Consider the following 21,562-nt stretch of genomic DNA (forward strand, 5'->3'; position numbering starts at 1 on the left):
ATGGTCTCGATCTCCTGACCTCGTGATCCGCCCGTCTCGGCCTCCCAAAGTGCTGGGATTACAGGCTTGAGCCACCGCGCCCGGCCTATAATGTTTCTTATAAGAGAGGAAGAATACTTCCCTTTAGTTTTCAAAAACCAGGCCAGGAGCAGTGGCTTATGCCTGTAATCTCAGTGCTTTGGGGGGCTAAGGTGAGAGGATCACTTGAAGCTAGCAGTTCAAGACCAGCCCGGGCAACATAGCAAGACCCCATCTCTACAAAAAGTAAAAAAAATTAGCTGGGTATGGTGGTGTGCACCTGTAGTCCCAGCTACTTGAGAAGCTGAGGTGGGAGGATCACTTGAGCCCAGGAATTCAAGGCTACAGTGAGCTATGATCACACTACTGCACTTCAGCCTGGGTGACAAAGTGAGACCTTGTGTCTTAAAAAAGCCAAACATTTAATTTATTATATTTTATAAAAGAAGTATCTGAATGGATTAGTGGGTAAAAATTTGAAACTTTGAAAATTTAGATTGAGTTGTATCTACATATCTATTTTTCTTTGATAGAATGGGTTATATTATACCAGCCTATCTTTCATAACACAGTTAACTCTTGTCTTCATTCTTCCACTCTTTCTCCTTTTATTTAAACATATTGAGAAAGGGAATAAACTGTCTTTTGTTTGTTTATCTTTCTTTTTTAAGCCAAAACAGAAAGAAGTGCTTGGATGAATGATAATCTGTTACTGTCAAAGTATTCTACTCAATTTAAGATTGCTGCTAGCATTTCTTAGCTTGATTTAATTACTTGTCTGTCATCTGGTAGTTACGGATTCGAGACCTTGAAGGAGCTTTGCAAGTAGAAAAGGCCAGTCAAGCAGAAGCTGTTGCTGATTTGGAAATGATCAAGAATGAATTCAAAGAAGTTGAAAGTGCATATGAGCGAGAAAAGCATAATGCACAAGAGAGCTCTGCAAAACTAAATTTGTGAGTATTCTACTGTAAAATTCTCTAAATTAACATAAAGATTTTATAAAAGCTATGTAAAATATGAATGTATACTATGTATTTTTGATATAGCTCCCATTAATGTCAGTGGTAGATTGGGGTAGGTGACTTCATAAAACATAACTATACTTTCCTGTATAGGTAAAAATGGAACTGCTCTTTTGGATATTGAAGTATATTATATTCCAAGTAGCCCAAGAAATTGAGTAATATACTAGGAAGTAAATATATTAATGTAGTTTGTATTATATGATTGATGTAATGCAATATCTTTAAGTATGAAGACCAGCTTGGGCAACATAGTGAGACTTTGTTTCTACAAAAAAATAAAAAAAATTAGCCGGGTATAGTGGTGTGCACATGTAGTCCCAGCTACTCGAGAGGCTGAGGTGGGAGGATCACCTGAGCCCAGGAGTTCAAGGCTGAAGTGAGCTATGATCTAAGGCTAAGATCTGGGGCTAAGATTTCTAAGCCACGTAAAATGGTCTATATGAAGATGGATAATATTTGACATTTTCTCAAACTACAGAAATAATAATAATAGCAGTAATACTACTACTAGTGGCTAACATGCATTTGTGACTCACTATATACATAGCACTGCATCGTTTCATTTGTCTAACACCCTATGAGGAAGGTACTTTTAAAAATCTCTTTTACAGATGTGGAAATTGAGGCTTAGCCAGAGTAAGGACATATAGCTCCTAAGTGGCAGAATTAAAATCTTTCTGACTCCTACTGATTTTAACCTTTTTCAGTTCAAAAGCCTTTCATCTTCAAAATTCTGTGAAATGCTTTAAGAAGTTTATAATGCATTAATATGTTTCCAAAAATAAGTCAATAGTAGACATTTTAAACCATTTCCCCCCAGAGGGTGGGAATTCATACTACTATTCATTTGTGGCGTGATAATAAACTGGCATATTAGAATTATATTTTAATCTTTGTTTCTATTTATGGCAAGTAGATAATGGTTTTCCATTTGTAGCCACAATATAAAGATTTCTTTTAAAATGCTTTATTGGCTGGGCACAGTGGCTCACACCTGTAATCCCAGCTCTTTGGGAGGCCGACTCTGGTAGATCACTTGAGTTCAGGAGTTCGAGACCAGCTTGGCTAACACAGTGAAACCCCGTCTCTACTAATACAAAAATTAGCCAGGTGTGGTGGGGTGGTGGGCACCTGTAATCCCAGCTACCTGGGAGGCTGAGGCAGGAGAATCACCTGAACTCGGAAGGCAGAGGTTGCAGTGAGCTGAGATCATGCCATTGTACTCCAGCCTGGGCAACAGAGGGAGACTGCGTCTCAAAAAAAAATAGATAAATAAACAAAAAAAGGCTTTATTTATTATAAGAAGTGAGTTAATTTAAGTGAAAGTATTACTTAAATAGTGGTAATTTTTGTGTGACAAAAACCATGAAGATTGTACCTGAAAGACTGAAAAAATTAAAAACTCTTTTAGAATGTTGGTTTCTTTAATTAATAATACTTATAATATTTTAAACCAATAATTGTTAACTGAATTTCCTTGCTTCCTCTAGTATGACTTAAATGACATTCTGTGAATGTTATTCTAAGGACTTATTTCTCCTTCATTTTTTTTGAACCGTTGCTTGAATGTGCACATTTAATATATTTCAATGTATTCAAATTTTATTCAAATATGTATTCAAATATTATTCTGCATATCTATTTGAAAGGCTTTTATGTGGAACATAGTGAAGATTTCTTTACTTTTGCTTTAAGGTAATGATTAGGACCTACAAATAAAACTGTAAGAAGTCAGAATGAGCTCCCAATAATTAAAGCTTTCTAGCAATGAAATAATAGACATCTTTCAGGGAACTAGTGAGCTTCCTGCCTTGGGAAATTCAAAACACAGAGTGGATGATTCTCTGTCATGGATGTTGAAGAAGAGAGTCTCATAAAGATTGGACCGGAGGAATTTTAACCTACTTGCTAACAATTAAGCTCTGAGTCTAACCTATATACTTTCCTAATTGGACCCCAAAGCAGTTTTTTTCCTTAAGTTTGTTTTGCTGTTAGTTGTATTTTGGTACTTGAAAATTTTTACTCAAGTTTAATATTCCAGTAAGCACCAACTGACAATTCTAAACATTGGTTACATATTCCAACTAGGCACTAGCTAATTAACACTCCTAATGCTTTAACATAATGTCCCTTATCGCTTCTTCATCTGTATATAACTGTCATAATAATACACGTTAAATATTATAAATAATGACAGGTAATCGTTAAAGCCCAATAATCGTTGAAAACTTCTGTGACTTTCCTTTTCCCATCCCGTCTTCCTTTTCCGTGTATGTGAAATGAAAGCCACTTCCACCCCTTCTATCTGTAGTATAACAAGGAATGATACGACTTGAGGGATCTACCTGTACTTCCATTTTCCATTTTCTGCCTGTACTTCTAACTATACTTCAGCATCGTCTTTAAAAAAGGTTTTTAAAATTTTTTAAATATTTTTTTAAAGAAGATTCTGAATTTCTGAAAAATATTCTGTTGTTTCAAAGTAGTTCTAAGTTTTGGTTAATGTATCACAAATAGAGAATTGATAGATTTTAGGTCTTTAAGGTAAATAATACTTTTAACTTACAACTTTGAGAATGTGGAGTTTTGGAGTAGAATATTGTTTTACCTGTTGTGAACTGATGTAGCAGTTCATCATGCTTGAACCTGCCATTGGTTAAGGTTCTTAAGCTTCTGTTTCTTGCCAGGTAAACCTAGGCAGGATCTCACTAAAAGGCAGGAGAAAGAAAGCTGTGTTTATATTGCAGAGTTATAGTTTTGGTCCATAGTTTCATAACAGTAGGCATTCCTGCATGAAATTATTTTAGATGGAATGTATATATTCCTTCATTCTGTAATCAAAATTTCTTAGTGTAAAATTTTTTCCATCTAAAACTTGCAGTATGAAACTAAAGCTTTTCAATAATCTTTTGTTTTCTTTTTGAACATTTTTTTCTTTTTAATTATGGGTAAATAATAGTTGTACATATTTATAGGGTACATGTGATATTTTTATACAAGCATCCAATGTGTGATGATCAAATCAGGGTAACTGGGCTATCCATTAACTCAGGCATTTATCATTTATTTATGTTAGGAACATTCCAGTTCCACTTTTTTAGTTATTTTGAAATATGTAATAAATTATTGTTAACTATACTTGCTCTGTTGTGCCACCAAACACTAGATCCTGTTAGTTCCATCTAGCTGGATTTTTGTACCCATTAACCATCTGAATTTTCAAATATAGTAAAGTCTTCTTTAGCTGTGATAATTGATTGCTGGGCAATAGTAGGGAGAAAGAGATCATAGTAATCCTCAGGTATAGTTGAAAGTTAAATTTAATTTGGAACATCATTAGTCAAATATATCATACTAAATGGACTGCATCTAAATTTATTTCTTAGACTCAATATTTAGGAATTTAGTTTTCTAAATATAACACCCAAAAGGATAAATATGACAACAGTATTGTAACTTAGTAGCACTATTTTTGTTTACATTGTATGTAAAAACATAGTCCAAAGATGGCTATTTGTTAAAATAGCCTGTTATTGTCAAATTCTTAGCTGAAGTATTAAAAAAAAAAAAAAAAAGGAAGAATGGAGCTCCAGTAGGAAAGAAGTCATCCTAGCTACAGACTTACTTCTCCTCTCTTCCCTTTCTTGCCTAAATCCTCCACCTTTTAAGTCCTGGCCCTTTCCCATCAGAATTCAGAGACGAGGCATCTCCTTAACCTGCCCTACTCTTGCCCCACTTACTCCCTCTTGGTTGGGAGTTTAGCAGCGTGGTAGGAGTCAGCTTTTTTGAGTTGTCCACCAGAATGCTCAATAGCAAGGTGTGTTCCCCCATTTCAATGGACACGGTTTGGCCTTTATTTATAAAATAGTACCCCCCCCGCAGCAAAAAAAAAAAAAAAAGCTGTGTGTGTATTGTGTGTGTAATGACAGATGCACTTAATTTTATATTTTTTGAGTAACAGTAATTTTTAACTAAAATCTTGGTTTTATCAAATTAATACATGTACACAGTCTAATGAATAAAATGGTACTGTTAGGCTCATGAAAAACAAGTTTCATGCCCCATTGCTCTCCACTATTAGTTTCTACTCCTTTGATGCATCTACTTTCAAATCTTAGTGCTCTTTCTTCTGAAATTTGATTTCATATTTCTAAATAACAAGCATAGTATGCCATTTTTTAAGTTTCTGCCTTTAGATATCTATTGAGTTCTACTTATATATCTCTATTATATGCTTCTCCCACACCACAGACACTTACTCCTTCCCTCTTTCCATCCTTTCCATAGAGTTATATTTTTGGATTCAGCATACTTTATTTTTTCTACAGTTTAATTTTTGTTAACCCATCTTTTTTTTATAGCACATTTTATTGTGTTCTTTGTTATTTATTGTCTGTCTTATGTAACAAGAAACTTTGTTTATTACTGTCTGTCAATGCCTAGAAAGGTACATAAGAGCTGCTAAATAAAGATTTATGGAATTGGGCTGGATGTGGTGGCTCATACCTGTAATTCCAGCACTTTGGGAGGCTGTGGTGGGAGGATTGTTTGAGGCCGAGGTGGGGGAGGATTGCTTGTGGTGGCGCATGGTTGTAGTCCCAGCTACTTGGGAGGCTGAGGTATAAGGATTGCTTATGCCAAGGAGTTCGAGGCTGCAGTGAGCTATGATCATGCCACTGTACTTCACCATGGGTGACCAAGTGAGATGCTGTCTAAAAAAACAAAACAGAAAATATTTGCAGAATCAACAGATGAGAATAGTTAATAATTGCCTCATTTTAAACTGTATTAGTTTATGTGATTAACCAATCACTTATTAAATTATTTCTAAACATTAACAGAACCGAAAGTCTCCCATGTTCCTACCCCTCAGAGATCCTATCATTTTAAATTTCTTCTAAGAGGTGGTCCTCCTGGACTCTTTTGTCTACTTGTTCCAGTCTGGACAAGTTTTTTTTTTTTAATTTATTTTTATTTTTTTTTAGACTTTAAGTTCTAGGATACATGTGTGCAATGTGCAGGTTTGTTACATAGGTATACATGTGCCATGTTGGTTTGCTGCATCCATCAACTCGTTTACATTAGGTCTTTACATTCGGTCTTTCTCCTAATGCTGTCCCTCCCCAAGCCCCTCACCGCCGGCCAGGCCCCAGTGTTTGATGTTCCCTTCCCCGAGTACATGTGTTCTCATTGTTCAGTTCCCACCTATGAGTGAGAACATGTGGTGGTTGGTTTTCTGTCCTTGTGATCGTTTGCTCAGAATGATGGTTTCCAGCTTCATCCATGTCCCTGCAAAGAACGTGAACTCATCCTTTTTTATGGCTGCATAGTATTCCATAGCGTATATGTGCCACATTTTCTTAATCCAGTCTATCATTGATGGACATTTGGATTGGTTCCAAGTCTTTGCTATTGCGAATAGTGCCACAGTAAACATATGTGTGCATGTGTCTTTATAGCAGCATGATTTATAATCCTTTGGGTATATACCCAGTAATGGGATGGCTGGGTCAAATGGTATTTCTAGTTCTAGATCCTTGAGGAATCGCCACATTGTCTTCCACAATAGTTGAACTAATTTACACTCCCACCAACAGTGTCAAAGCATTCATATTTCTCCACATTCTCTCCAGTACCTGTTGTTTCCTGACTTTTTGATGATTACTATTCTAACTGGTGTGAGATGGTATCTCATTGTGGTTTTAATATGCATTTCTCTGATGATCAGTGATGATGAGCATGTTTTCATATGTCTGTTGGCTGCATAAATGTCTTCTTTTGAGAAGTGTCTGTTCATATCCTTTGCCCACTTTTTGATGGGGTTGTTTGTTTTTGGTTGTAAATTTGTTTAAGTTCTTTGTAGATTCTGGATATTAGCCCTTTGTCAGATGGATAGATTGTAAAAATTTTCTCCCATTCTGTAGGTTGCCTGTTCACTCTGATGGTAGGTTCTTTTGCTGTGCAGAAGCTCTTTAGTTTAATTAGATCCCATTTGTCAATTTTGGCTTTTGTTGCCATTGCTTTTGGTGTTTTAGACATGAAGTCCTTGCCCATGCCTATGTCCTGAATGGTATTACCTAGGTTTTCTTCTAGGGTTTTTATGGTTTTAGGTCTAACATTTAAGTCTTTAATCCATCTTGAATTAATTTTTGTATAAGGTGTAAGGAAGGGATCCAGTTTCAGCTTTCTACATATGGCTACTCAGTTTTCCCAACACCATTTATTCAATAGGGAATCCTTTCCCCATATCTTCTTTTCATCAGGTTTGTCAAGATCAGATGGTTGTAGATGTATGGTGTTATTTCTGTGACCTCTGTTCTGTTCCATTGGTCTATATCTCTGTTTTGGTACCAGTACCATGCTGTTTTGGTTATTGTAGCCTTGTAGTATAGTTTAAAGTCAGATAGCGTGATGCCTCCAGCTTTGTTCTTTTTGCTAAGGATTGTCTTGGCCATGCGGGTTCTTTTTTGGTTCCATATGAACTTTAAAGTGGTTTTCTCCAATTCTGTGAAGAAGGTCATTGGTAGCTTGATGGCGATGGCATTGAATCTGTAAATTACCTTGGGCAGTATGGCCATTTTCATGATACTGATTATTCCTACCCATGAGCATGGAATATTCTTCTATTTGTTTGTGTCCTCTTTTATTTTCTGAGCAGTGGTTTCTAGTTCTTGAAGAAGTCCTTCACATCCCTTGTAAGTTGGATTCTTAGGTATTTTATTCTCTTTGTAGCAATTGTGAATGGGAGTTCACTCATGATTTGGCTCTCTGTCTGTTATTGGTATATAAGAATGCTTGTGATTTTTGCACATTGAGTTTTGTATCCTGAGACTTTGCTGAAGTTGCTTATCAGCTTAAGGAGATTTTGGGCTGAGATGATGGTGTTTTCTGAATATACAAGCATGTCATCTGCAAACAGGGACAATTTGACGTCCTCTTTTCCTAATCGAATACCCTTTATTTTTTTCTTCTGCTTGATTGCCCTGGCCGGAACTTCCAACACTTTGTTGAATAGGAGTGGTGAGAGAGGGCATCTTTGTATATGTTGGTTTTCAAAGGGAATGCTTCCAGTTTTTGCCCATTCAGTATGATATTGGCTGTGGGTTTGTCATAAATAGCTCTTACTATTTTGAGATATGTTCCATCCTTACCTAGTTCATTGAGAGTTTTTGGTATGAAGGGGTGTTGAATTCTGTTTAAGGCCTTTTCTGCATCTATTGAAATAATCATGTGGTTTTTGTTGTTGGTTCTGTTTATGTGATGGATTACATTTATTAATTTGCGTATGTTGAACCAGCCTTGCGTCCCAGGGATGAAGCCAACTTGATCTTTGTGGATACACTTTTTGATGTGCTGCTGGATTTGGTTTTCCAGAATTGTATTGAGGCTTTTTGCATCTATGTTCATCAGGGATATTGGTCTAAAATTCTCTCCTTTTGTTGTGTCTCTGCCAGGCTTTGGCATCTGGATGATACTGGCCTCATAAAATGAGTTAAGGAGGATTCCCTCTTTTTCTATTGATTTGAATAGTTTCAGATGGAATGGTACCAGCTCCTGTTTGTACTTCCGGTAGAATTTGACTGTGAATCTGTCCAGTCCTGGGCTTTTTTTTTGGTTGGTAGGCTATTAATTGTTGCCTTAATTTCAGAACCTGTTGTTGGTCTATTCAGAGATTCAACTTCTTCCTGGTTTAGTCTTGGGGAGGGTGTATGTGTTCAGGAATTTATCCATTTCTTGTAGATTTTCTAGTTCATTTCCATAGAGGTGTTTATAGGTGTTTATAATATTCTCTGATGGTAGTTTGTATTTCTGTGGGATCGGTGGTGATATCCCATTTACCATTTTTTATTGCATCGATTAGATTGTTCTCTCTTTTATTCTTTATTAGTATTGCTAGCAGGTCATCTATTTTTTTGATCTTTTCAAAAAACCAGCTCCTGGATTCATTGATTTTTTTGAAGGGTTTTTTTTTGTGTGTGTGTCTCTATCTCCTTCTGTTCTGCTCTGATCTTAGCTGTTTCTTGCCTTCTGCTGGCTTTTGAATTTGATTGCTCTTACTTCTCTAATTCTTTTAATTGTGATGTTAGGGTGTTGATTTTAGATCTTTCCTGCTTTCTCTTATGTGTATTTAGTGCTATAAATTTCCCTCTACACACTTCCTTAAATGTGTCCCAGAGATTCTGGTACGTTGTGTCTTTGTTCTCATTGCTTTGAAATAATATCTTTATTTCTGACTTCATTTTGTTATTTACTGAGTAGTCATTCAGGAGCAGGTTGTTCACTTTCCATGTAGTTGTGCGGTTTTGAGTGAGTTTCTTAATCCTGAGTTCTAATTTGATTGCATTGTGGTCTGAGACAGTTTGTTGTGATTTCTGTTCTTTTACATTTGCTGAGGAGTGTTTTATTTCCAATTATGTGGTCAATTTTAGAATAAGCGCGATGCGGTGTTGAGAAGAATGTATATTCTTTTGATTTGGGGTGGAGAGTTCTGTAGATGTCTATTAGGTCCACTTGGTCCAGAGCTGAGCTCAAGTCCTGGATATCCTTGTTAACCTTCTGTCTCGTTGATCTGTCTAATGTTGACAGTGGGGTTTTAAAGTATCCCGTTATTATTGTGTGGGAGTCTAAGTCTCTTTGTAAGTCTCTGAGAACTTGATTTATGAATCTGGGTGCTCCTGTATTGGGTGCATATATATATAGGACAGTTAGTTCTTCTTGTTGAATTGATCCCTTTACCATTATGTAATGGCCTTCTTTGTCTCTTCTGATCTTTGTTGATTTAACGTCTGTTTTTTCAGAGACTAGGGTTGCAACTCCTGCTTTTTTTTTTTTTTTTTTTTTTTTCCCGTTTGCTTGGTAGATCTTCCTCCATTCCTTTGTTTTGAGCCTGTGTGTGTCTCTGCATGTGAGATGGATCTCCTGAGCACAGCACACCAATAGGTCTTGACTCTTTATGCAATTTGCCAGTCTGTGTCTTTTACTTGGGGCATTTAGCCCATTTACATTTAAGGTTAATATTGTTATGTGTGAATTTGATCCTGTCATGATGATGTTAGCTGGTTATTTTGCTTGTTAATTGATGCAGGCTCGTCATAGCATTGATGGTCTTTACAATTTGGCATGTTTTTTTCAGTGGCTGGTACCAGTTGTTCCTTTCCATGTTTACTGTTTCCTTCAGGAGCTCTTGTAAGGCAGGCCTGGTGGTGACAAAATCTCTCAGCATTTGCTTGTCTGTAAAATATTTTATTTCTCCTTCACTTATGAAGTTTAGTTTGGTTGAATATGAAATTCTGAGTTGAAAATTCTTTTCTTTAAGAATGTTGAATATTGGCCCCCCACTCTCTTCTGGCTTATAGGATTTCTGCGAAGAGATGTGCTGTTAGTCTGATGGGCTTCCCTTTGTGGGTAACCTGACCTTTCTCTCTGGCTGCCCTTAACATTTTTTCCTTCATTTCAACCTTGGTGAATCTGAGAATTATGTGTCTTGGGGTTGCTCTTCTCAAGAAGTATCTTTGTGGTGTTCTCTGTATTTCCTGAATTTGAATGTTGGCCTACCTTTCTAGGTTGGGGAAATTCTCCTGGATAATATCCTGAGGAGTATTTTCCAGCTTGGTTCCATTCTCCCATCACTTTCAGATGCACCAATCAAATGCACGTTTGGTCTTTTCACATAGGCCCATATTTCTTGGAGACCTTGTTCATTTCTCTCTCTCGCTCGCTCGCTCTCTCTCTCTCTCTCTCTCTCTCTCTGTATCTAGATATATATATATATATATATATATATGCACACACACAGCCGTGTGTGTATATATTATGTGTGTGTGTGTCTTATATATATATAAGCGATGGGATCTCAATCTGTTACCTAGACTGAGTGCAGTGGCACAATCATAGCTCACTGCAACCTTGAACTCCTGGGCTCAGGCAGTCCTCCTGCCTCAGCCTCCTGAGAGTCTGGGACTACAGACACACACCACTGTGCCTGGCTGATATTTAAATTATTTTGTAGAAATGGAGTCTTCTTTTGTTGCCCAGGCTGATCTTAAACTCCTGGCTTGAAATGATCCTTCTGCCATGGACTGCCAAAGTGCTGGGATTATAGTTGTGAGCAGCTGCACCTGGCCTATCTGAGCGAAACTTAAATAGGAAGGTGAATCCTTTGAAAAGAAATTCATATGTCTTCAAACTGAATGTGAATTATTTTTGATTATTCTTCCTTTTGGATCTTCCATGCCACCACACTGGTTCTACTTGCATGGACATTCAGATGTGAGACATTTGTTCCATTTTTAATGTTGTATTTTAATTTTAAAATTGTTTGGTAGTACTGTTTTCTCATTCTTGAGATAGTCTCTGAGCTAATTGAACTATGGTAGGTGGGTTTTGCTCATCAAAAATGGTGGTGCAACCAAATCAACACTAACCAAATCTATTTTGCTTATAGCTTTGGGCATACTACAAATACCTACTATCAAAGGGGAAGTAATATTGCTTTGAAGTTTTTCATTTAAGAATATGCAGTACTTTTTGTTTGAAAAAGGAAAGGCAGCCTTAAAAAGTCTTTTAGCATGAACACATGATATGTAGTACATCTGCCATATGTCTTAAAGGTGTGTAATATCAGTTGATCTAAGCATGTTTGAAAAACCTGCTCTGACACTTTAACTTTTCAGATTAGAAAGAGAGTATTTCTCCAAAAACAAGAAACTAAATGAAGAGATCGAGGAACAGAAGAAAGTAATTATAGACCTCTCAAAGAGACTCCAGTATAATGAAAAAAGTTGCAGTGAGTTACAGGAAGAACTAGTAATGGTAAGAATAAAAAAGAAAACCCTATGGCAATCACTTTACTGGGTCATAGTTGATGTATAGCAGGGTTGTTTTTCCTTACCACATTCCATGAGATAATAGTATGAAAGTTATTTTAGTGACAAACAAAATTTCCAAAACTGGAAATGCTGATTACATCAAAGATATAGATAATGAAATCTCTCTGATTTGGAATAATTGGGGGAAACTAACTGAACTAGTAAAAACTCTGAATTATAGAATTTTCAAAAGTGTATTCAAATGTTTTCATTTTTTTATTGTACATAAAACAGTGTTACTTAGATTAAGGGTGATTGGGGTTTGTAATTAACACATCTGATGATTTCAAAGACTTCCTTTTGTAATTGTTTTGTACGTGATCACTCTCTCTCCATTCTCCAGTAATCTAGCTTTTACACTATAACCAAATTCATCTTTGTAAAATATTGGTCTGTTTTTGTCAACCTCTCTTTATTCAAAACTCATCAGCATGTCAGTGCCTCCCTGTTGTTTTTGAAATAACTGCCAGCTTCTTGTTGTGTAATCTCAGGAGCTTTTCCTTTTGTCTTCATGTTAACTTTTCTACCCTCTTCTTTTGCCTTTGCCCTCTATCTGTCTTGCTTTAGCTTCATTATAGTGTTCCTTGTTTTCTTTTTTTTTTTTTTTTTTTTTTTTTTTGAGGTGGAGTCTCGCTCTGTCGCCCGGACTGGAGTGCAGTGGCCAGATCTCAGCTCACTGCAAGCTCCGCCTCCCGGGTTTACGCCATTCTCCTGCCTCAGCCTCCCGAGTAGCTGGGACTACAGGCGCCCGCCACCTCGCCCGGCTAGTTTTTTGTATTTTTAGTAGAGACGGGGTTTCACCATGTTAGCCAGGATGGTCTCGATCTCCTGACCTCGTGATCCGCCCGTCTCGGCCTCCCAAAGTGCTGGGATTACAGGCTTGAGCCACCGCGCCCGGCCAGTGTTCCTTGTTTTCTAAACACATTTTTTTCTTTTCTTTCTTTTTTTTTTTTTTTTTAAAAGATGGGGTTTAATTCACTCTGTTGCCCAGGGTAGAGTGCAGTGGTGCAATCCTAGCTTACTGTAATCTCCAACTCCTGGGCTCAAGCACTCCTCTTGCCTCAGCCCCCTGAGTAGCTGAGACTGCAGATGTGTGCCTCTGTGCCTGGCTGGTTTAAAAATTTTTTTACAGAGATGAGGTCTCGCTGTGTTGGCCAGGCTGGCACCAAACAAGCAGCCTCAAGTGGTCCTCCTGTCTTGGCCTCCCAAAATGCTGGGATTAAGGTATGAACCACTGCACTTGATCTAAACACATCTTTTCATATATTTTTTTTTTTTTTTTTTTTTTTTTGAGACGGAGTCTCGCTCTGTCCCCCAGACTGTAGTGCGGTGGCGGGATCTCAGCTCACTGCAAGCTCTGCCTCCCGGGTTCATGCCATTCTCCTGCCTCAGCCTCCCAAGTAGCTGGGACTACAGGCGCCCGCCACCTCGCCTGGCTAGTTTTTTGTATTTTTTATAGAGACGGGGTTTCACCGGGTTAGCCAGGATGGTCTTGATCTCCTGACCTCGTGATCCACCCATCTCAGCCTCCCAAAGTGCTGGGATTACAGGCTTGAGCCACCACGCCCGGCCCCCTCTTTTCATATATTCTTATTTTTATTCAGGTTTTTCATTTCTTTGACCTGCAGTGACTAAAATTCTCCTTTTTGTTTCCATTGACAGATTTCTATACATCCTGTGATGCCCAGCTCTGATATCTTGCAATCTATGAAGCTTTCTGTGATTCTGTCTTCCCCACTGTCATCCCCCTTAAGTTAAAATTCTGTGCCTCCTCAACAGTATTTCTTTAGTACTTAGTTCAGCATCTTTATTGTAATACTCACCGAAATTTGGTGTGTATTATGTCTCCCAAGAGGATATGAATGCATTCAGGTTAGCTTACTTCATTTTACAGACCTAGATTCCACTATAGTACTTGGCTCAATAAACATTTGTTCGATGGATTTATTTGGTTGATGCAGAATCCTCTTCTCTGCAGTTTCCTGGGGACCCCACCCCACCAGGGAGGGTGTAAAGTTTATGGTAATACCGTATTACTTCTTTGTTGTGTTCTACACGTATATACTTTCCTCAGAGGCTTGACTACTTCACTTTCAGTTATATTCCAAAAGTTTTAGTGATTTGGTTATTGAGGACAATGGTTATTATTCTCCTCAAAAAAGGTGGACCCTGGGTTATACTAGGATTTGGTCACCAAATCAGTGCTGCCCAGATCAAAAGCTAATAATGAGATATAGTTAAAACTCTTCAGTGTTTTGTCAGATGATCCAATATTATATACATTTTCCATTTATCTCAAGATATTTGCTGTGTTCTTATTCAGGGAATTGATATCATTGCTTGTTCTAGAAATCAGTTTGCAGTTTGGTATTTTGAATGAGATGTTTTAGAAAGTTAAGAGCCCTCTGTGTAGTCTCCTTTAGCATCTGTTCACTGTAATGTGTTATCTTAAATTTCATTGGCTGTTTTAACTCTTACCTCCTAGTTCAGGAGGTTGAATCAGTAGTGGAGAAAAATATGTCAGGGTCGTTGAGCTGAGTACTGCATTTGGTCTGCTTGCTTATTAGATATTGTACGGAATAGTTTGGAAAATAAGCCAGGGTTATAACTAAGAATGCAAGAGTTAAGACATATTCACCAACATAGGTTGCATGAATTTTCCTAATTCTGGTTTTCTAGCACTTTAGTGAGTAGATACAAAAATAAAATGAGACTAGTTTAACTCACCACAGAGCATATGCATATTTAGTGATTAAGAAATTTTACTTGGTACCAAGAGATTTTTTTTTTTCTAAAACTTTTACAGAGTGATATGTGGTCTCAAATAATGCAAGTGACAGCTCACCAGCAACCTATGTTTGCCTGTTGGGACCCTCTGCACTCATTGTATTCATTGTATTAACCCATTAAACACTACTGTTTTGATAATGATGCTGAAAATTGTAGGCTGTTTCTTCAAAGCTTGATGGATTGCTAAAAGCAGTTGCAGATCTGTGAATAATGTAATAGCTCCTTGCCGAATGGGTTGTTTGAAAAACTTACTCAAGTTGCCAGACTAAGTGATGTACTGTTTATGTGGCTCAGACCGTTAATATGTTCCTCTTAATTTTTTCATCTCTCTTAAACTCATAGCTTTGTGTCTTATTTTCTTCCATCTTTCTCTTCTTTCTTCTTCCCTGTTAGCTTTCTTTTAACTTTTCTGTTTTATGCTTATTAGAGCTGTTGTTCTCTATTTCTTTACCTGTCCATAATATGAAATTTAAGTCCTGTTTAATGAAAATGTCTTTAAATAGTAAGTACAATGTTTTTCTTTTTATAAATTACTATTCTATCACTTTTCCTAAATATATTTTTTCTTGTACATATTCCTTTATTGACTTTTCTCAGTAGATTAGTGGCCTTTGGAGGAAAGAAGGCTTGAAAAATTTATCTTAAAAGGTGTTTCTGCCAAATTAAAATTTTAAGCCCTAAGAAATAAAATTTTTCTAGTTCTGCACTCACAGTCTTGCTGTTATTTGTGCTTTGAATTCATAATTGTTGTTGACTGAAGAGAGAATGACTTATGAGGAAGATTTTCCCTTTCGCTTTTAGAAATGAAATTGTTTTAATGACATGCCATGATTTTACATACCCTAGTGTGTCTTTTCCACAGTTACATTTCTTTTGAGCATAATAGTTTTAGTATTTTACAGACTATAGATGGGAAGCATAAATTACCGACAGGTAAGTTTTCTTCCCCTTTGAGGTACCAGCTTGTTTTCTAGTTTAGGTCAGGTTCATGGCCATTATTTAAGTCTTGGTCTTTATTTTCTCTGTTACATTGCAAAAGAAAGTTAAAGTCACTATCCTCTGTAGGTTTACTTGTGAGATCAAGGTGTTATTAATAAGATACAAAGACTTGAGGAATTTTGAGACTTATAGATAACTTTGTATGTGTTAGTACAGCATAGCCTTATGCTGTATCCTGGGCTAGATATAGCAGCAGAGCTGTTAGAGGCTTTAGAGATCATCTAGCCCAGGATACAGAAAGTCTTAAAAAAACTACTTGGAAAGTGATAGCTCCCCTGTTTCGAGAGAGATATTATATAAATATAAAACATGATTTTGGAAAACTCTAAACTGAGTATGTTGTCTTTTGTGGGTTTTTAATAAATATAAACCTGCCAACTTTAATTGTACTTTATTTATTTTTAAATGACCCAAAATAATTGTATTAATATGTATTTGTAGGGTACACTGTGATGTTTTGATATGTACAACATAAAGTGATCAGATCTGGGTAATTACTATATTATCTCAAACATTTATCATTTCTTTGTATTCTAATTATACTTTTATATTAATGAAATTACTTCTACTCAATGTATAGATTTAAAAGATAGAACTAGTAAATTAATGGTATATAATTATTATTTTGAATGTCATAGAATTAGTAGGATTTCAACATAGGACATCCAAGGACTTAACAAATTTATTTTCATGTTTACGTGAAGATGTGAACACAGAATATGAAACTTGACAGAATTTGACTATAAAAAGTTTTGATTGGAAATTGAGCTTTTAGTTTCAAAATCTATGAATTTAATAATGATTTAATCAACTACTAAATAAAACTGAATTTCTAGTTTAAGGTGCTTAGTGATCATGCTTATTAAAGTCCATCTGAGGCTCAGCAGATCCAGCTGGGTCTTTTAGACATTACTGTGAGTTTTTATATCTGCTTCTCTTGAAGCAGGGGAGCTTTCATTTTCAAATTGGTATTATTAGAACTTGCTCTGTGCTTTCTTCAATGAAATTTTCTTGACTCCGTCATTTCTTGAGATTTGTTTTTCTGCCACTCAGTAATATTTAGTTACAGCTCTAGGAGAGACTTTATATTGAAAAGGGAATTCTAGTTCTCATGAGGTTTTGCTCAAAGAATGTTTTATTCTCTAAAGAACTTGTGATTGAAAATGGTCAAGTGTATATTTTTTCCCAATACTTTTGGGGGCTTAACTGATTATATAATAATAATGATTGCCAGCATTAAATATGATTTTGGAAAGTGTTTTGATGGTTATGCTTTGTGGTGAAGGTAATATTTCTTGATAATATTTTTACTTCCAATGAACTATAAGGTTTGCTTTAGAAGAACATGTTTCTGATTTTGTAGGAGGTTTTCAAAACTAATGGGCTAATAAATATGCTATTCCAAATTTTTAATAAAAAATGATTGATTCTTGTTTTGCACCAAGAATAGGAGTAGTATTTATACATGGGCATTGTTTTTGCTAATATAAGTATCACTCTCCGTTTCTTTTAGTGGCCCCTAAGTTTTAATTCTAATAAATAATATTCATCGCGTATGTGTCTTTGTGTATTTAAATATTCCTTTTAGGAGGCTGACTTCCTAAATTTATGGTATAGGCATAAAACTTTTGCATTAAGCCTTTTGAAATTGATTTCTATGCAAATTAGTAAATTTTGAAAATCCAAATCTCATTTTTCACCTGGGAAAAAATAAAATGGTATTGTGTACGTATGTGTGTGAGAGAGACAGAGAGCAAGAGATCGCGAGAGAGATGTTTATATGTTAAGGCCCCTATTCAGATTGAAAGGTAGCATCTGCTGAAAAATAAACTGTTAAAGCTAGGTAAAGAAGGGTAACATTTCATTATGTGAGATAAGCAAGTGGGATCATGGAATACTGACATCCTTGGAAGCAGCATAGGTAAACAAGGTGGTAGGGAACTAAGAGACTAGCTGTCATTAATATGATCAAGGAAAAGCTGCTGATGGTGATGATAACAAAAACTATCCAGACCTCCTTAAGCCCATACAAATGCATTGTGCATATAATGGTAACTAGGTACAAGATATGATGAAAAGGTGAGCTGTAAGGGTAAAAGTATGTAATGAAGATTATAGGCTCTGATGCTTCCTTGTTTTCACTTAGAATTTCTTCATAATTGCTTAACATATATTTAAATAAAAAACGTAAAAGTTTTACTTGAGTTCAAAAATGTTCAGAAATTATAAGCACTATATATTAGTTGCAAAAGTTCAACCTATGTCTAAAATCCTTATTTCATTAAAAAAAATACCCATTGACTAAAGCCTTTTTTTAACCTATTTGTTTTTTCTATTATTTAACCTTATTAAAATCTCCCTTCATTTTTTTTATTGTTATTTATGACTTGAGTCAACTTTTTCCATAGCAGATCAGTAAGACCCATTTACCAATTTTTAAATATAAATATTTATATATAGTTTTTATATGTTTCTTCAAAGGCTTGCAATAGAAATTTTTATTTACATGCCTTTCTATTTGTGATACTCATGTTGAGTGAGCAAAAAAGTGTGGGATGAGGTTTTGAAGGATTGTAAAAAGAGAGGATGATTATGAAACAAATAAAAAAGAATGACATGTTAGATTAAGCCAGAAATGCATTCAATTCAGCCGTGTGAGAGGTATAGTGTCCCAAGGTGCAAATAAAGGTCGTTTGTTATTTCATTTTTCTTTCTGCTTAAAGATACTTTTTAACCAACATTGACTCCTCTTTCATAATACATTAATATTTGTCAATCACAACATTTTCTGAACTTTCTTTGAATATTTTGGTATTTTTAGTCCCCTGTTTACACTGGTTGTAGATTCATCACGGCATCTAAAGTAGTCCTTGGGTCATGTTGAGTGGTGAGTAAATACTCATCTAAACATCATCTGGTTAGCCAGCATAGCATTAGGGGACCTGTAATCCTAGGGCAGCGCATTCCATATGTGAGTTTTGTCTGAGGCAAAGAAGTGAGTCCCTTTATCCTACAGTTCTTTTAAATTTCTGGGTATGCTTAGAATTATAGCGTTTGTTGAGTCAACAATTTATCATTAACCTAAACTTATTCTTTATGTCACATGACAAAATATATTAATAAAAAAGTAGAAGCAATATTTTATCTTCAATTAGTACTTTGTTTTCAGCTCAACAGTTTTGTTTATTTAGCTAATGGATTCTGTTTTCATTCTCAAATTCCTTGTATATTAAAAGGTTGTTAAGAGAACTAGCAGCTTTGGGAACAAAATTTGAATATAAGCATAGACCAGATGTGGTGGCTGACACTTATAATCCCAGCACTTTGAGAGTCTGAAATGGGAGGAAGATTGAGCCCAGGAGTTTGAGACCAACCTGAGCAACAAACGTAGTGAGACTCCCATATCTACAAAAAAATTAAAAAATTAGCTGGACATGGTGGCATGTGCCTGTAGTTCTCAGCTACTTGGGAGGCTGAGATGGGAGGATCACTTGAGCCTGGAAGGTTGAGGCTGCAGTGAGCCATGATTACGCCAGTGCACGCTAGCCTGGGGCACAAAGTGAGACCCTGTCTCAAAAAAAAAAAAAAAAAAAAAAAAAAAAAAAAAAAAAAAAAAAAAAAAAAAAAGATGAATATAACCACAATCCGGCACTTAAAAAACAAAACAAAATCCTGACACTTTTACTGTATGTGTGAAGAGTAGAAGCTTTGTTAATAAAACTGAAACAATTTGTTAGTAAAAAAACTTATCAACTGTAAAACAAGTTAATAATGTAATTATTAAATTTAAGCTAACTGCCTACTGGCTATATTATTTGTAAGACTATTAGCCAGACATCTCTGTAGAATGATGTGAAAATTATAATATTAATAATTATAAATGTAATAGTAATTTTCAGGTAGATGAACATTAGCTTCTTTTTAAGCCTGATGAGTGGGTAAATCTCTTTTTTGCTCTCTGAAAAATTTTACACTGTTCAATCTTTCCTGCCTAGTTTGACCCCAATTTTGATCTTAAATTGTAATAAATTTAAGATTTAAAGTGTGGAAATATTAGCTCATATTTTGGTTAAGATTGAGCCCTATACTTGAAAGAGAATTATTTTTGAACTAGGAATTTAATTGAACCTTGATATTAAGCTCACTCCAAGTATGCAGTTTATTTGGCTTTCTATACATATATTCGTGTAAATTTTTATACCTTGGTATTAATGGGGATTTCAGTCAGCTGGCATAATAGAAAGAACATAAATTTTGGAGGCATATTGATCTGGGTTTTAATCTCAGGCCTATCTCATTTTAGTTGTGTGACTGTAGTGATATTCTTCCTCTGGATCCATTTACTCATTTGTAAAATGGTGCTAACAATCTCAGTCATGCAGGGTTTTTGATGAGCCTTAAAGATAATATATGTATCAGGAGAATGGCTTGAACCCGGGAGGAAGAGCTTGCAGTGAGCCGAGATCGCGCCACTGCACTCTAGCCTGGGCGACGGAGCAAGACTCTGTCTCAAAAAAAAAAAAAAAATAAATAAATAAAATAAAGATAATATATGTATCAAAATAGCAGAGGATGGAAAAAATATATCATGCACCCAATTAAAAAAAAAAAGAACTGGAGTGGATGTACTGACGGCAGACAAAATAGACTTTAGAATAAAAATGTTACTAGAGATAAAGAGGGACACCTCATGTCGTTAAAAGGATCAATCCACCAGAATGATCTAACAATTATAAACATGTATACACCCAACAACAGAGCTCCAAACTATTTGAAGAAAAACCTGACATAATTGAAGGGAGAAATAGACAACAATAATATTTCGGGGCTTCAGTACCCCACTTTCAGTAATGGGTAGAACAACAAGGAAGAATATCAACAAATAAATAGAAGACTCAACAGTACTGTGAACAAATTAGACCTTACAGATATCTATAGTACACCACACCCATTAGCAAAAGAACACACATTCTTCTCAAGTGTACATGAAATATTCTTGTGGAAAGATCATATGCTAGGCCATGAAACAAGCCTCAATAAATTTAAAAGGATTGAAATCATACAAAGTGTCTTCTCTGACCATAATGAAATCAAATTAGAAATCAATAACAGAAGGCAAGAGGAAAAATTCACAAATATGTGAAAATTAGATAACGCACTCCTAAATAACCAACAGGTCTAAAAGAAATCACAAAGGAATTAGAAAACACTTTGAGATCAGTGAAATAAAAAGACAACATACCAAACTTTGTGGGATGCAGCTAACACTATGCTTAAGAGGGAAACTTATAGCCATAGTCATCTATATTAAAAAAAAAATAGTGGGACATGATGGTCCATGCCTGCAGTTCCTAGCTACTGGGAAGGCTGAGGTGGATTTCTTGAGTCCAAGAGTTTGAGGTCAGCCTGGGCAACATAGTGAGACCCCTGTCTCTTAAAAAAAAAAAAAATTCTCAAATCAGTAATCTAACATTTCATGGTAAGAAAAGAGAAAAAGAAGAGCAAACTAAACCCAAAACAAGTGGAGGAAAAGAAACAGTAAAGACTAACAAGGAAATAAAATAGAGAATTTTTAAAAAATAGAGGAAATCAGTGAAACCAAAAGTTGATTCTTTGAAAAGATAACTAAATTGATAACGCTTAGTTACACTCATAAAAATAAAGAGAAGAGATTCAAATTATTGAAATCATGAATGAAAGGGGGATATAACTACTGACCACACAGAAATAGAAATAATTGTAAGAAAATACTCTGAAAAACTGTATGCCAACAAATTAGATAATTTAGAATGGACAAATATCTAGAAAGACACAAATTACCAAAACTGGTTAAGAAGAAATATAAAATTGGCTGGGCACAGT

The 21,562-nt window shown here is 35.7% G+C and overlaps 1 protein-coding gene across 1 annotated transcript in view; it reads left to right on the forward strand.

The window, feature by feature from the left end:
• Window positions 1–21,562, forward strand: part of CCDC171 (coiled-coil domain containing 171) — a 399,166-nt gene that overhangs the window by 93,727 nt on the left and 283,877 nt on the right. Inside the window, exons 9-10 of the mRNA XM_030920340.1 lie at window positions 811–971; window positions 11,717–11,855. Coding sequence (XP_030776200.1) covers window positions 811–971; window positions 11,717–11,855 — 300 coding nt within the window. The remainder of the gene's footprint in view (window positions 1–810; window positions 972–11,716; window positions 11,856–21,562) is intronic.

This window comes from Rhinopithecus roxellana, chromosome 16 (genome assembly GCF_007565055.1).
Source record: "Rhinopithecus roxellana isolate Shanxi Qingling chromosome 16, ASM756505v1, whole genome shotgun sequence".
Taxonomy (NCBI): domain Eukaryota; kingdom Metazoa; phylum Chordata; class Mammalia; order Primates; family Cercopithecidae; genus Rhinopithecus; species Rhinopithecus roxellana.